Source organism: Cavia porcellus, unplaced genomic scaffold, assembly GCF_034190915.1.
Source record: "Cavia porcellus strain 051 isolate PalLab524CR breed Dunkin Hartley unplaced genomic scaffold, mCavPor4.1 scaffold_28, whole genome shotgun sequence".
NCBI lineage: Eukaryota > Metazoa > Chordata > Mammalia > Rodentia > Caviidae > Cavia > Cavia porcellus.
This window is the reverse complement of record NW_026947511.1, coordinates 45,288,271-45,304,524: the sequence shown is the minus strand read 5'-3', so window position 1 is coordinate 45,304,524 and position 16,254 is coordinate 45,288,271. Positions and strand designations below refer to the sequence as shown.

Below are 16,254 nucleotides of genomic sequence, written 5' to 3'. Positions count from 1 at the left end.
CGGCATAAGCCCCTGCCTCACAAGCAGGCAGTCATGAGTTCGATCCCTGGTACCGATAAAAAGGAAAAAGACAAAAAAAAAAAAAAAAAGTGAGTATAATGTTGAGCACGGATACCTTAAGAAGAGTATTCATCTGAGTATTTTATCCCTAGTTACGATGTCATTTGTGACCACGTACAGTAGTAGCGATGAGGCATGCACTTTTATTTATGTGTTTTTCTTGTGTTCTTCCCCTGTCGTTCTGCCAGTGGACATCTGGTCGGTGGGCTGCATCATGGCCGAGCTGCTGACTGGAAGAACGTTGTTTCCTGGTACAGACCGTATCCTTTACAAAGTTGTGGATTCTTGTTTCTTCTGTGTTCCGGTGTCCTCGGGTGTGTACTGCCTCCACTTCCTGCAGGGACGGCTCTCCGTTTCTTGCTTTTATGGTCCAGATATCCAGTATGAGGTCTGTGCACCGGCTGAGTAGCTTACCCGGCCAGGAAAATGGCAGCAATTTATTTCCAAGTTGCAAATACTTGTCAGAGGTTTAAAACCCTTTCCATGTGTCAAATATTTGCAGCGTGTCCCTCTTCACATGGACCTCCCACACAGTCTGGAGACGCACCCATGCTCAAGAGAAGTTCTAGACCCAGTGATGGGTTTAGTCTGCCCGTCCAAACCCTGAGTGAACACAGAAACCTGTTGGTAAATCCAGGGTGTCTCACTGTTACATTCAGCTTACGTCCCAAGACAGCCGTGTTTGGCCCCTGGGTGACCTACCTGCAGCTCTTCCGAGGCTTACTATTCAACAACAAACAGTAAAAGCAAGAAGTCAGGAGGCCGTCCTGTCATGGGCCCTCGTTCTGCAGCAGGCTCTACCCCCGACTGCGTCCGGACCTCTGTCTCCTGCCAGACTCTCGTCTGGCTCTCAGCTCCCCTCTCCGCTGTGTGCGTGTGTCTCGGTTGCGTACTGATGTCCGAGTGCGTCTCATCGGTTCCGTCTGGGAAGCGGTTGAGGGAGAAATGATGTTCAAGTGTGTGTCTGGCGTTGGTGGAGGGGTCTCTGTCAGATGCAGCGGACCGTCTTCGGGTGCTGGTGCAGGTGCTTTTAGCGTCGCCGAGGCTCCCTCTGCTCTGTTCCTCTTGGGGCCTGAAAGCTGGCCTAGAGACCCGTCGGGTTTCCGAGGCCCGGCATCTGCTCACGCGTAGCTCGGGGTGTGCCTCAGTGGCCCCGCGTGACTCCTCCACTTCTGTTCTTGCCTCCTCCTGCTGGAGACAGCATACTTTCCCAGGAACCAAGAGAGTCTGTTCCTCAGGTAGAGCTGTTACTTCTCTCGGAACTTACTGACTCAGTTTCCCTCTGATTGTACACCCCGCTTCCCTCTGCTTGGCTCACCTGATTACTCCCGCCCCGAATTGTAATTAGTTAACACCCATATCTCTCCCTACCCTTCGTCTCATTCATTTGGTATCTGCTTCTTGAAATGCAGTAGACATAGTGCTGTTTCAGTGGAAAGAGCCGTGCTGTCCCTGGGTTTGTCCTCCAGAGCAGATGCCGTCCTGACCCTTCTGTCTGTCCGTATGGCCGCCTCCCACTTGCTCAGCGCCTGCGTTGCTTGACACAGAGCGGCAGAGGCGGTCGGGGCAGCCGAGGGTCAGGAGCCCATGCCCTGGAGTCCGACTCCCCATGTTTAGGTCTTAGCTCCTTTACATCCAGCTGGTGGCTCCGAGGAAAGTTTTCTAACCTCTGTCTCTTCAGTATCCGGTAACCATAAAACAACAGTAGCATTGCACAACTCAAGGTAGTCGGGGTAATTCAGCAAGACAGCACCTGGAAAGCTAAACTGAAACCTCCCCGCAGATGCTGCCGCCTTCTTCCTCACCGGTCTTGGAAACAGCCTTTCCCTCTCCAGCCACTCTGTTTACCCACCAATCATTATGAGTGTACAGAAAAACCCTGCGACAGGTGGCACAGAACAGACGCCTTGGCAGGTGGCTGTGGGGAGCTCTTGCAGCACCACAGCCCTCGAGCCTTTATGGCGTGGTGTGACCCCTTTAGAACACTTGCGACGCATGAAAAGTATTTCCTACTCAGGAAGCAGGAAGATGGCAAGTTCAAGGGCAGCCCAGGTGCCTTAGCAAGACCCTGTGTCAAAAATGAAAAGGTCTCCGGGCCGGGGGTGGTGCTTTAGTAGAGCATTTGGCTACCATGCGTGAGCTGTGTGTTCAACCCGTAGGACTGCAAAAAAGGAAAAAATACAAAGAAATATTTCCTTCTGTTTCTTCAATGAGCTTGAGGTAAATGAGCTAGCATGTAAGCTTTTTAATAAGGCATTCATTTTTTGATAAATGAGAGTTCTTTCCAGACGCGTGGCCTCCTGGGTTGTAGAAACCCAGTGAAAAAAGTTGTGTTTGTAGGGTGATTAACCTTTCTCCCGTTGGCTTCCTCCTGGGTAGATACAGCTTTGATTGACGAGGAAGTTTTCCCAATAGTTACTTTTGCCGACAGAGCACGGTATTTATGTTCTAGCACAGTGGTTCATAACCCTTGCTGTACATCAGAAACCCTCTGGGGAGGTTTAAAAATCTCTGGGTGCCTGAAACTCCACTGTAGGTGCCATGCGTCAGAGCAGGGGCCTTGCTGTACTGAGGAGTCTCCGGGTTGCAACAAGATTGAGAACAGCCAGAGGTTTTTGTTGCAGACAGAGTCTCACTGTGTAGCCCAGGCTGGCCTTACACTCCTGGTGATGGTCCTGCCTCAGCCTCACGAGTGCTGAGGTTCCAGGCATGCGCCACCGTGCCCAGTTTAGTTCATTTGAATTTAGTTTTAATCTTGGCTGATCCTGAAAAGTTAATTTAGTCTTTCACCAGCAGGATCAAGAAATTTCTTTCTAGGATTTTGATCTTTATTCTTCTGGCTTCTAGAACTGCCCTGCTCAAAAGCCTTCGGAGCCTGTGCTGGCCCCGCATCCTCTCTTTTGGCTAGAAAGGCACACAGCTGCCTAGTAAGGATTTTTCAGTGCAGCTTGTTGCCAAGGCAGCCTGCGGCAGGTGCTTTCCAGTGGGCACTCTTCAGTTCCCGCCTTTTTCCCTTGCCAACCTGCGCATGTCGTAGCTTCTGCACAGAAACCGTCCCCTAGCGCTTGGTGGTACCACAGATGTTTCACCACCGGTGTCCGGTGCGGTGTCCCGTAGCCTCTGGCCAGTGTGGCTGCTGAAAGTTGGCTAGTGCGACTCAGGAACTGAATTGAAAATGTTTTGGTTATAAAGTACATATAACATAAAACCTACCACTGCCACTTTTTTCATAATGTGGTAAAATACTCATCACATAAAATTTAACATTTGTGACCACTTGTGCTTTTTTAAATTTTTGGTACTGGGATCGAACTCACGACCTCGCACTTACCAGGCAGATGCTTCCACTGCTGAGCCAAGTCCGTGGCCCCTATAACCACTCATTGTCACACTACTACATTCATGGTGCTGAGTGACCATTGGCACTGTTGGTCTGGGACTTTTTGGGAGCCTTGCATGTGGCTCACTGTGGTACTACTGTTCTGCGAAGAGCGGGGCCTGCTTTTCGAGGCCGGCTGCCCAGCCTGTTCAGGGGCCCGGCAGCCAGACCGGGTACTGCAGGGGCAGGTGCCATCCAGTTGGAAATGAGTCGGAAAATGAGATCCGCAGCCTGCCCCGTGCACGTGCCCGGCCGAGAGCTCGGCCTTGGCCGTAAATTGGCTCCTTAATTCTACTGTGACTCGTTCCTACATGAGTTAGTGAAGTATCCCAGGCACATTACAAGACAGAGATGATCTAATGAAGGCCTGTTGTACACTCTGCCCGGATGATGAGGTGTCACCTCTGCCACCGCTGTCTGTCGTTGGTTTCAGACATTCTTTCTTGTCTTGAAAGAAAGCAGTTTTCCTGTGGGCACTAAAAGCAAGTATCTTAATAAATGGGGAGAAAGAAAAAATACTCATTAGGTTCGTTTACCGACTTTCTTCTCTAATTTAAGATTATATATTTGCCCACAATATACTGGAATTCTCGGCTTTGTCCACAAAGTCAGGTTACCTTAAGAAATATTGTGTATATTGGGCGTGGTGGCGCACGCCTGTAATCCCAACCCCTAAGAGGCCTAGGGGGCAGAGGCGGAGGATCATTGTGAGTTCAAGACCAGCCTGGGCTACACAGCGCGCTCAAGGCCAGCCTGTATCATAAAGACAAAAAAGGAGAAAAAAAGAGACTTCATTCATGTGGCAATGAAAATGACTATCGTAATAACCCCGAGAGGAGAAGCGGGTAGGCTGGGCTTCACTGCAGCCCCTCCTGTCTGTCGCCAGGAGGGCTTCCTGTCCCCCCAGATATCAGTGGGAAACTGCTGCCCACCAGGGTGGGTCCCGCCGCGGCCTGTTACTCAGCTCCCGCCTGCTGAGATTTTTGAGAAGTTCCTAGAGCACTCAGGAGTGACCGGTATATCCCTCTTTTACTTTGCCCTGACGCCAAGTTACTTTTCATTTTTTTCCCTTTATCTATTCATCCTGACTGCTGTTTGCTACAGTTACAAAAAGTTTGGTCCTAAAGTATTCTTAGACCTCTCCTGTCACGCGTTTCTTCATCTGTTTTAGAAAGCCAGGCACAGTAGTGCACGCCTGTAATCCAAGCACTTGGGAGGCTGAGGCAGGAGGATTGTTATAATCCAAGACCATCCTGACTACATAGTGCATTTAAGGCCAGCCTGAACTACACAGCAAGAGCTTTTCTCCAAAAAAAAAAAAAAAAAGCCAAATGACAATAATAATAATATCGGAAGTTGTAGGGCTGGGGATTTAGCTCAGTGGCATAAATATCTGCCTTGCAAACACGCTGTCATGAGTTCATCCCCAGTACCAAAAAAAAAAAAGCCAGTATCAATATCAGAAATTGTTATTATTACAATTAAAATGCATTGTAAACTGACCAGAATATCCTCGACCTAGAGCAGAAGAGCAGAGCCTGTTTACGCAGGGTAGCCCGCTGTGGACTCGGCTGCATGCTGTGCTGTGGGAAGTCTTGCTTTGGTCTGCCTGTGTGGCGCCACCCTTCTGCAGCTCTGCTGGCTCTCGGGGAGCTTGTGGCAGTGTCTGCTGAGGTTTGATGCATTCCTGTCTTCACGCAGGTGCTATTAGCTGCTCCATACATTTTTCCTTTGCCCCGTCTGTGCCCTAGCTTGCACTTGGCTGTCCTAGTCCTTGGTGCATACTCCCCTTCCCAGGGCACTGTCTGTGTGCCCTGCATGGCAGAAGTGCTCCGGAATAGGGCGTCTGAGGGTTTCATGAAGCCCAGGGTGAAACCAATCAGCTCCTCCAGACTGCTGCTGTTGCATGCAGACTTGCCGTGGCATACGGAGGCTCTGGGTTTCGAGGGCAGGGCAGAGCGGTGGAGAGGACAGGGGAGCACACTGTGGCCGGACTTCACTCAGCTGGTGCCCAGCAGCCCGATCCCTGGAGGCACCAAGGGTGGGATAGTGCCTAAGCGAGGAGCTGGAGCGGATGGCACACAGGACCTGCAGGAACAGGTGCCCGCCTCTAGCTGGAAAGCAGTATAGAGCAGTAAGAGCCACTGCCCTAGTGTCCCAAATTATGTTTTAAAAATAAAAAATTCAAGCGCAAGGGATTCAGGAGGCCTTCACAGCAGAGTTCTGGTTTAGCTCGGATCTCGCAGGTTCCTAGGCGGAGGCCAGACCTGGCAGGAGGGAGAGTAGGCAACGTTCCTGTGCGCAACCCGCAACCCACGTCTTCGAGAGCTTGGGAACACAGAGCTGCCTGGGGCGCTCAGTGCATGTGTTCAGAAGTGGGAGGCAGAGGCAGTTAGAGAACACCTGCGTATCAAAGCCGGAGGGCCACGGAGGCGAGGCTGAGGACTGCGGGTTAGATCGGTCAGGGTGTGGTAGCTGGACATGGGCCCCCAACTCCCCGCTGTCCGGAGCCACCCGGACCCCTGGGAGCGGAGTATTCCCCCGGTAACTCAGGGTGACATTATGCAGCTCAGAAACTCACAGGTCAGAGGGCTGCTGTCAGCCTTGGGGCTGGAATAAAACTTGATTTTTTTCTTCAACTAGAAAGCAGACTTAAAATGGCAACTTCAGCGGTTTTAATGGAGGGATCATTTTGGTGCATATGTTGTCACCTTTAGGAGGGGAGAAATGACCTGGTTTTTTCTTGTAGGAGACACAGATACATTCTTCCTTACGGTTCCTGGAGAGCATGAGGGAGCTAAATTGTTGTAAACTGAGTGATTTTAAATGAGCAAAAAAAGACCCTTGACTGATAAGGAATCCAGTGTGTTAGGGAAGGCAGTATCCGTCTCACCCCAGCCTGCTCTGTGCCTGGAAAGACCTGCCTGCCAGTACCTTGGGCTGGGAAACCAGGAATACGCTCCCAGCCTTCAGAACACACTGATGTTTGCAGAGGGGAATTTGTTTACACTTTAGAAATAACTTACGTGAGTGGGTGTTTTCCGCAGGCCACATTTGTTCAGGTCCAGGATGGTGTTTAGCACCCTCTTTTCATAATCAGCCCAAGGGGAACTATGGCAGGCTCTCCAGAGGTTCTGCTGTAATTCTGCTTGTTGTATTGTGAAATCGGCTGTGAACAACAGTGTCTACAGGAGCAGGCATGGCTGTGTTCCCGTACAGGGTTACAGATTGAACAGGCAGCAGGCTGGGGTTCACTGCCTCCTGTCTACAATCTTCTTCCGTTCATAGATTTCTTTTTTTTTCTTTTTGTGGGTTTTTGAGACAGGGTCTCCCTATGCCGTTTGTCCTCACCTTGAGCTCACCTTGTAGCCCAGACTGGTCTAAAATGATCCTTCTGCAATGATCCTCCTGCCTCAGCCTCCCGAGCACTGGGATTACAGGTGTGCACCACCACGCCCGGCTCCATTTATGTAGATCTCATTTCTCAAAAACAAAACAAGTCCAGTTGCCAGTCACCTCATTGCATAAGTAATTCATTCCCGTAGCTTAGGCAGCTATGGCTTGCAGAAGCCATTGTTTTTTGGTTGTTATATTGCTTTTATACATATAATCATAAGCAAAAGCAAAACGTGTTCCATCCAGATCCATGTTCTCAGATACTCCGCCTGCCCCTTAAGCGCTGGGGGTGGTGGTGCACAGGCCGAGTGGCCAGGCCTGGAGCTGCAGAGCAGTCGAGATGCCACTGCGATGCCATCGGGCCTGGCGCAGGGCGGGCAGGGTTCTGGGTAGGGTGGAGTGAGGCCTCTTGACCTGAGCCGAGAGCTGACCTGAGAAGGCTCTGACTGTGCGGCCAGTCTCCCCGTCTCCGTGCTCCTCCACAGTGTCGGCATAGACACGGATAAACTGTTCCAGTCTACATAGGATCTCTCTCTCTCTTTTTTTTTTTTTCTTTCTCCTTTAACTTTCTTTTTTTAAGGCATGACCAAATGCCTGGAGAACTGGAAAGCATTTCTGATTAGTACATGCACATTCATTCTGAGTATACACGGAAGTGCCAGCCACCCGAAAAGTTTGGGCATTTGTGGCTTCGTAGCAAGAGCCTTTAGGATGAGCGAAGTTCTTCAAGCCTTCTGCCTGCGTTTTGTCTTTACGAGGCAGAACCCTGAGTTCAGCAGCTCAGTTACGGTCCCCTGCGAGAAGGCGCGGAGCAGAGCGCCCCCTGCCGGCAGACTGCCGCTCACCATTCCCTGTCTTAGGGACTGCCCAAACAGACGACCTCCCTAGCTCCTGTGCTCTGCTGCTTTCTCCTCCTGTGGAGCTCTGTGCTTTCCAACTCTCCCTGCTTGCCTGGGTACTGACGCTTTGGTGGGCGGGGCCTTTGGGTCTCCATCCTCTGAGTCGCCAGCTGAGACCCAGCTAAAGTTGCTTCTCTTTCCTGGTACACGATATTGACAGGTGCCCAAAATGACCGCCAGCTGGGTGTGTGTGTGTGTGTGTGTGTGTGTGTGTGTGTGTGGTGGCTCTTTGAACCCCTGTCCAGGAAGAGTGTGTCCTGTTGACGTGATCAGCTTGCAGCAATCTTGACCTAGATGATTTGACCCTGCTGGCTTGGTTTGGGTTTTTAGTTTTCATTCTTTGGATATTTGGTTTGTTTTCGTTTCCTTTTTGTTTGTTATTGTTTGCTTTTTTTTCCCCCCACTTTTATTTTGTCCCAACATTTTCCTTTATAGTCCACCATTAGATATTGATCAGTTGAAGCTCATTTTAAGACTCGTTGGAACCCCAGGGGCTGAGCTCTTGAAGAAAATCTCCTCAGAGTCTGTGAGTTGATGCTTTGATTGTAATTCTCTGCCCCATGGGGAGCCTCTGCCACTTGCCTTCCATTAGTGTGTCCCTGAGCCTGGTGTGTGGGTACACATGTGTGCCTGTGAGGAGATAGCCGTGTGTACGTGTGTGTGTGCATACGTGTGTCTGCTTGCATGCATTCGAATGTTGCGTTCTCTCTCTGTCTGAGTGTATACTCTGATCATGGGAGCCTCTCTGGGGTAATAGCATCCTAGTAATAGGATGCACTGAGATTAGAGGTTCTGGTTCATTACAAGAGACTAATGGGAAATCTGTCCTCAGGCCCTCAGACGTCATCATTTTTAGACGCTCTGTCTACACGCACTTGGCTGGCGTTAGAGCTGAGGATGTGAACTTCACCCTGTGTTAGGCTAATTTCATCGCTAGAAGAATGGGGCCCCTTTCTGAATGTCACTTGCTGGTCATTGTTTTAGAGTTAGACAGCCCGTCCATCCTGTGGAAGGTGTTTGCTTCCCAACCGTGCCACGCACTCCCCAAGCCCTCAGCCGCACAGGAAAACTGCCACCTCAGCCCCACAGAGCAGAGTGTGGTCACAGCCTTCCTGCGTAACCCAAGGAAAGACTTCAGAGCTAGGCTCGCCTGCCCCCAGTGACTCAGACAGAAGCCGTGAGGAGGTGACTCTGGCGCACTCTGCCTTTGCTTCCCATAGTGGGTCATTCCCACGGGCCAGGGACGCAAGAACAGCCACGAAAGCTCATTTTCCCTCTGTCTGCCGCCAAGCACTTGGACAAAGAGGAAAGAGAGCCAAGGAGCCCCCGAGCTCCAGCTGTGCCTCCTCAGGCGCCCTGCAGCTGTCTGACAGAGGGGCCCCTTTGCCCAGTTGGGACAATTGCTGGTGGCTTGAGGCAGGCCGGACAGGTGAGTTTGACTGGTCCCCAGGCCCGGCAGAGGGCACCGTCACCCCGCAGGTAGCCTGCGTCTCTGAGAAGGACCACAGGGCCCAGCAGGGTCTTTTCCTCCCCCCTCCAGCCAGACCGAAGGCATGTCTGGCCTGATTTCCTTGTGTTTCATTTACTTATGATCAGAAAGCCGCGGAGTGCAGCAAAGCTGTGGCTCGCCCCAGCCGCGTGCTGAGTCACTGGGCAGAGCTGAGTGTGGGTCCCAGATGTTCTGAGGACCTGATCTGAGCAGCGCATGCAATCACAGGCCCTCTCCAAAGCCCTTGCCAAATTACCTACCCTCAGCCACTCCAAGCAAAGTTTGCTTCTGCTTCCGAAAATGCAGAAGCTGGATCAGTGCATACAGAAGATCTGAGAGATGGCGTTAGGCAGAGGCGGGGCATTTTTAGTTTATATGTGGGTTTTTTTTCTTTTTCTCCTTTTTTTTTTGTTTTGTTTTTTATTTTGCTGTATTTGCTTAGAAAGATTGGCTTTTTTTAAAGGACATGGGGGCAGAGGGAGGGCTGGGAGGGCTCAGCTAATTAATGAGTGGTGGATTCATTCCCTGTCGGGAATGACTGCTGGCTGCAGCTCTCTGCCCTGCCCCTGCCCTGCCATCTGCCCCTCAGGTATGTGCTGTGTGTCACACGGAGTTCTGAAACACTGGCATGGTAAATAGTACTTATCTATCACTGCCTATTACATATTTATGAGCAAGACAGCAGCGGCTGCCTAACCTCAGGCGCTGTGCAGTGAGTGGGGCGGGAGCTCACGTGTGTCACCAGCTCCGTGCAGCCCGTGCGTAAGGAACTCGAGTACCAGCACACAGCACTTGCATGCATAGCGCTGTGCTGAGCTCAGGGCTGACAAGGAGTGGGTTTTCCTCCATAACCGCCGTGAGTGGAGCAAAATAGTTTCTAGTATTCAAAAGCCCGTGCAAGTTTAACTTGTTCGCCCAGGTACCCGTGGACTTTAAAAGCACGTGATAGCGTGTACAGAATGGAAACTTAGCAGCGCCAGGTGAGTGAAGCTGCTCGACAATTTTAAAAATTAGTCATTAGTGAAGAAATCCAGGAGACAGACGCACAGCTGCTGTTTTCATTGCTCCTAAAAGGTAGCAATGCCAGCATTGATGAGAAAAGCCAGGTAACCAGCAGTGGGGCATTGTAAGAGAAGGCAGCATGGCTTGGGGCAGGCTAGGGGGTGCCCTAGAAAGGGGGTGCTTGGTCACGGTGGGTGCCTACGGATACGGAGTTTGTCTTTTGCTGTCCTGGCACCTGTACTAAGTGAAGGAACAAAAATTCGTATTAAGAAAGCAAAAGCCTGACTCACTTTTCTGTAGAAATATGATCTTCCTAACTTCCCGACAGGAAGGAGATATAATCACTTACTTGACTAAAGGAGGCAAAATCAGCACATGTATAGGCCAAGAATTGCTCACAGAAAGGAAGAGAGAGATGGTAGGATCCTAACATTTTTAAAACCTGGGCAGTAAACTACCACTGGAGATTTGGTTTGTAGACCTCTGTTATTTCTGTTGGCATGCAAAGTACCATTTGGCACGTAATTTGTTTAAAAGGAAATCTGCAGTTTGTTGCAAGGATGTTAAAAGAACTCTAAAGAGTTTGTGTTTTGTTTTTCTTCCTTCCTTTCTTTTTTTTTTTTTTTAAAGAACCCTATTAGTGATTTTCCCATTGCCGGTACAAAACTGTTAACACCTGCAACTTACAGGAGGAGAGGGTTTCTTTGGTTCATGGTTTAGAGGGTTTAGTCCAGAGCTGGTTGCTCCAAGAATGAAATGGCCTGGCAGAGAAAAGCTGCTTATCCCATGGCAGCCAGGAAGTGGAGGCAGAGAGTGAACAGAGACACTGGGGGCAAAAATAAACCCTTCCAGGCCACACCCCCAGTGACCCACCTCCTCCATGTAGGCTCCAGCTCCTAAGAGCACGTTTGGCCCTGACCTCATTAACGTATGACTCCACTGATGAGTGTAGCACCCCGTGACCCGGTCATCTTAAACCCACCTCTGAACACAGAAGGCCTGGGGAGACGTTTTAAGTGTAAACTGTAACCACCACCTTTTGAATTTGCTGGGCTACCTTAGGGCTTACAGAGCAGGAGAGACAGAGCGGAGCCCGAGGGTGAGCCAGAGTCTGGGAGTATTCATGGAACCTACAAACATGCAAACTCACCGCTAGTGTGTGCGTTGAGGGTGATGCTTCAGCAGCAGGAGAGCCTTGTTAACAAGAAAGAGAACAGAAAACAGGTTTATTAAATATGTGGGAGATTTTAAAAAATCATTTCTGCTTTCAATACCAATGCATGATAAACTAACAGTTTCTATAATTTGTGGGGCAGGATATTGTGTAAATATCAATGGCCAGAGAGAGTGGAGAGGGCAGCTTGTTCACCTGCTGGTACAGAAGGGAAGCTTCATAGTGCAATACCTTCAGAGCGTTCTGGGCACTTCCTCCCAGCTGTTAGCTGAGTGACCCGTCCCCTCGTGGGACTGCACTGACCTGGCCCTTGTGGCGCACGCACTGATACTGCTGGCAGCCTGTGCCATGGGTTTTGCCCCTGCTGCTGGCCTCTAATCCCAGCCCATCTCCTCCTCCTCAGTCACCATCCTGTGTTCGTGGCATGTGTTGGAGATGTCCCACTGCTGATGTCTCTGAACTTGCGTGTGAATTTCTCCAAATGCGACCTGTGCCGCAGAAATTTAATCTCTCCCCAGATGGAGCTGTTGGATATTTTGTTTTGTCCAAAGCCAAGTCCAGATTTCCTTAGTCTTTTATATTTACCCTACTGGCAAACAAGTTTTAGCCATCAGGACTTGAAAACAGTTCTCTGGCTGGCATCCTGGATCAAAGAGCAGTCTGTTTAACTGTAAAGTGTTACGTAGTTTTTCTCACCTGCATGACCATCACTCCCCGGGTATGTGGCTAATAATTCCCGCCAGTCACCGAAGCATGCCTTAGTGTGCTAAGCATGCCTTGGGCTCTGGCTGGGGTGGGTGGAGAGCAGAGCTTCTGTTTTGTTTGGGGGCAGCTTCTGATCTTTTTTTTAAAGCTGAGTTGAACGTTATTTCCTGCACTGTGTGTTTAACAATGCCCTTGACCAGGCATCTAAGATATTAACCAGCTTCAGCAGATTATGCGTCTGACGGGGACGCCCCCCGCTTATCTCATTAACAGGATGCCAAGCCACGAGGTGAGGACCGAGTAGACTGGACAGGGCCGGCTGGTTAAAAGGCCGCGTTTCTCATGTCACCACTGGCTAACCAGCCCCAAGAATGCCCAAATGCTTGCATGCCCCTGCAGGGCTAAAAGACGTGCAGTGCCAAGACATTGATGGTCGGGGTAAAATGTCATCCAATCTGAGAGACTGAAAACACAGCATAAGCTCGTCAGCGGAAAACTGCTCCTTAGCCGATTTCCTGAGGGTAGTGCAGAAGGAATGTTCCTCCCTCCCAGGGCGGAGCTGTGGTCCCCTGACCAGAGGTGGGCAAAGACACAATCCTGTAGAGTAAATATGAACACTTAGGTGGGCTAAAGGCTTTCTCTCAGTTCTCAACCATGTAAGCTAATTCCAGTTGCAGGATCAGAGATGATGGAGACACTTCTTTTTAAGGTGCCCTTAATATTTCAGCGAGGCAGCCTTGAATCACAGAGGCCCTTCCCAGCAGCTTTGTCTGTCCCGAAGCTCAGAGTATCTCGCAGTCTGCGGATTTAACTTTATTTCGGGGATTGCTGTTCTCTGGTTTGACAGGTCTTCTCACTCTGCATTTCCCTCCTCTTATCTATGTGCTCAAGCAGAAGGGATCACAGCCATATGCGTGTCCTGTTCCCCTCCTGACTGCGTCTCAGTTCGGCTTCTCTGCTGGTTTTCAGCTCTTTGAAAATGACAGCTGAGGGGCTGGGGCTTGAGCTCAGTGGCACAAGCGCTTGCCTGGCAAGTGCGAGGTTGTGAGTTCCATCCCCGGTACCTCAGTAAATAAAGGGCAGCCGAGGATTTCTCATAAAGGGCTACTTCTTAGATATCTCAACCGAACAATGTTTTTAAGTATCTGATTCTAGAATCGGAAAGCTAGTGAGCTTCATTGGTTACAGTCTTGTTTATGTAAGACATAGCTGTGGGAGACTGCAGGAGGCAGGTGATGGGCATAAACACAGAAAGTCAGGGTGGCAGGAGGAAAGAAGTCTCCCGTGGGTAAGTAAGTTGGTCATGGCGTGGGAGTCAGCAAGGGGACTTTGTCGGTTAGGTGTTCCCAACAGTCAAGCCTCTGAAGGCCATCACACCGTTAAACCAAGTCATTCTGAAAACTCTTGTTTTTATAGGCAAGAAACTACATCCAGTCGCTGACCCAGATGCCGAAGATGAACTTTGCAAATGTATTTATTGGTGCCAACCCCTTGGGTAAGTTGACTGTCCTCATTTTGTAGCATTAAACTGGCCGTGACTACAAAAGGATCTGAAGACATTTTTCCTTTGGACCAAACAGGGCACCATTAATCGCATCTTAGAACGTGATAAATAATGGCATTTATTATCCACGTGTGTATTGTCGGGGCTCTTTTACAACCATGTGGCAAGTGTACCACATGGTCAGTGAATCCGGCGGGGGAGATGGGCTGGTGCAGTGAGGTAAACAGCGGATAGTGGGGACCCTGGGGGAAAGGTCCAGGGAAGCGAGGGGACGGAGGTGCAGGAGGCGCCTGTGACCTGTTCAGCTGCTCCTGGTTTGTGGCGTCCCCAGCCAGGGCAGAAGCAGCCAAAGCACAGCTGGGTGTTCAGCGGCTGCGGGTCCTGTCCTCACCCCTGCCCCTCATCCCTCGGAGGCCAAGCCGTCCTCCCTTTGCAGAGTACTCCCACCTCAGAGCTCAAGGCGTGGCTGTCCCGTCACCTCCAGGGTCCTTGGCCAGGAGCTGCCCTGTTCTTTGAGGAGGAGAGAAGGGCGGAGGGTGTCACTCTGGGCAAAACCCTGGGTTCAAGGCAACCAGACAATTCCTTTTTTTTTTTTAAACCAGATAGCTCTTTATGAGGAATGTCTCAAGATAACTGGAGTATCTTTTCAGATCAAAATCCAGAAAAAGATTAGAGATTATTCTAGATTAAGGCTAAAGAAAGCAAATCAAATGTGTGGCATTTGAACACATGAGTTCTAACAGCCAGGTCTGACATAATTAGAAAAAATTTAACAGAACAGAATTTTAACTGATATTTGACAGTTATTTCTCACGAATACTAAAATACAGTGATTATATGGGAAGATGTCTTTGTGCTAAAGGATTTAGACTAGAAAGTGACGTCTTTTATCATGTTATTTTAGATCAGTTCAGAAAAATACATATAAATATAAAATGTTCATTGTTCAGTCCACATGGTAGGCTTATGATGTTCATCCCGTACTGTTTCTACTTCTATATTTCTGTAAATTTAAATATTTTCATAGTGAATTTTTTTAAAACTAAAATTTTGTTTTATCCCAACACAGTGTCTCCTACACATTCCCTCAGGGAGAAAAAAAACTTCCTTTTGCTCCTTGTTTGACGATCTGTTCAACGAATGTTTATTTATCCTTATATTAGTAATTAAATAGTGGAAGGGGACCACAAAAATCTCAGATTTGAATTACTGTAGCTGTTGGTTTACAGTTTGATTCAGCTTGATTACAGTGGTAGCAGTTTGACATTCTACAAAAGTTTGTTCAAACAGAATCCCCACCATTGGTTAGTATGTGGTACTTACACAATATATTCTTTTTTTAAAATCTGTGCTGGGCTTGAAACCAGGACCTTGTACATGCTAGTGCTGGGAGTACAAGCACTGTGCCTAGCTATATTCTTAAAAACTGCAGAATACAGCCGGGCGTGGTGGCTCACACCTGTGATCCCAGCACTCGGGAGGCTGAGGCGGGAGGATCATTACGAGTTTGAGATCAGCCTGAGCTACAAAGTGAGCTGAAGGCCAGCCTGAACTGCATAGTGAGACCCCATTTCAAAAAAGACCAAAAAAAAAAAACCCTGCAGAATACACACACACACAAAGTAGGGCAAAGATAATATATCCTAGAGCAGATCGGAGAATTCTTCACTTGGACACAAGAGTTAAAACTGTGTCTTCATGTTAATACAGCATTATCTTTTATAGCATGTTAAAACTTCTCGATTTTTCCTTCCAACCTATGGTACCAACAGCTGTTGACCTGCTGGAGAAGATGCTTGTATTGGACTCGGATAAGAGAATCACAGCAGCCCAAGCCCTAGCACACGCCTACTTTGCTCAATACCACGATCCTGACGATGAACCAGTGGCTGATCCGTACGATCAGTCCTTTGAAAGCAGGGACCTCCTCATAGATGAATGGAAAAGTAAGTCCAAAAGGCAGTGCTAGCATGAACCCAGAGAATTCATCTTTAAAAACCTTTCTAGCTGGGTGTAGTGGTGCACACCTGTGATCCCAGCCCTCAGGAGGCTGAGGCAGGAGGATTGCTGTGAGTGCAAGGCCACCCTGGACTACATAGTGAGTTCAAGGCCAGTCTGAACTACATCATGAGACCCTGTCTCAAAAGTAAAAGAAAAAGAAAGAAAAGAAAAAGGAAACCTTTTCTACATGAACCACTAACCAACTCATTAGAAAAATAAAAATGGGGCTGGGGGTATAGCTCAGCGGCACAAGCGCCTGCCTGGCAAGTGCAAATTGGTGACCCTGGTCCCCAGTACCAAAAAAAAAAAGAAAGAGAGAAAGAGAAATAAAAATGGAATGGTTCTAGCCAGTTCACTGACCCTTACGGCTGAGGTCTTGCAGAATGAGTGTGTTCCTCTAATGGAATCTGTCTGTTATAGATGACGCCTCCTTGGATTTTTGAGATGCTTATGTCTGGTCTGATTTTGTGCACAGCCCTTCACATCTGCTAGAGCTTTCAGGTTCTCTGGAGTTTTGCCTTTGCAACATCTGTCTGAGATGAGCAGTGAGCAGGGTGTTGACAGTTTTGCGATGGATCGAATCGAGGCGAGGAGAGTTTGTGCCTCACTTGTTCCTTGAGACCTAGTCAGGGACACGGCCAGGAA

The 16,254-nt window shown here is 49.2% G+C and overlaps 1 protein-coding gene across 2 annotated transcripts in view; it reads left to right on the top strand.

Annotated features, from left to right (window-relative positions):
* Mapk14 (mitogen-activated protein kinase 14) overlaps window positions 1-16,254 on the top strand; it is a 61,120-nt gene that overhangs the window by 41,815 nt on the left and 3,051 nt on the right. The window contains exons 8-11 of one of the 2 annotated variants that reach the window (XM_003473894.5): window positions 249-320; window positions 12,314-12,393; window positions 13,521-13,599; window positions 15,381-15,554. In XM_003473894.5, coding sequence (XP_003473942.1) covers window positions 249-320; window positions 12,314-12,393; window positions 13,521-13,599; window positions 15,381-15,554 — 405 coding nt within the window. Of the gene's footprint in view, window positions 1-248; window positions 321-8,180; window positions 8,261-12,313; window positions 12,394-13,520; window positions 13,600-15,380; window positions 15,555-16,254 lie in introns of both variants that reach the window. The other variant, XM_003473895.5, reaches the window with a different exon arrangement.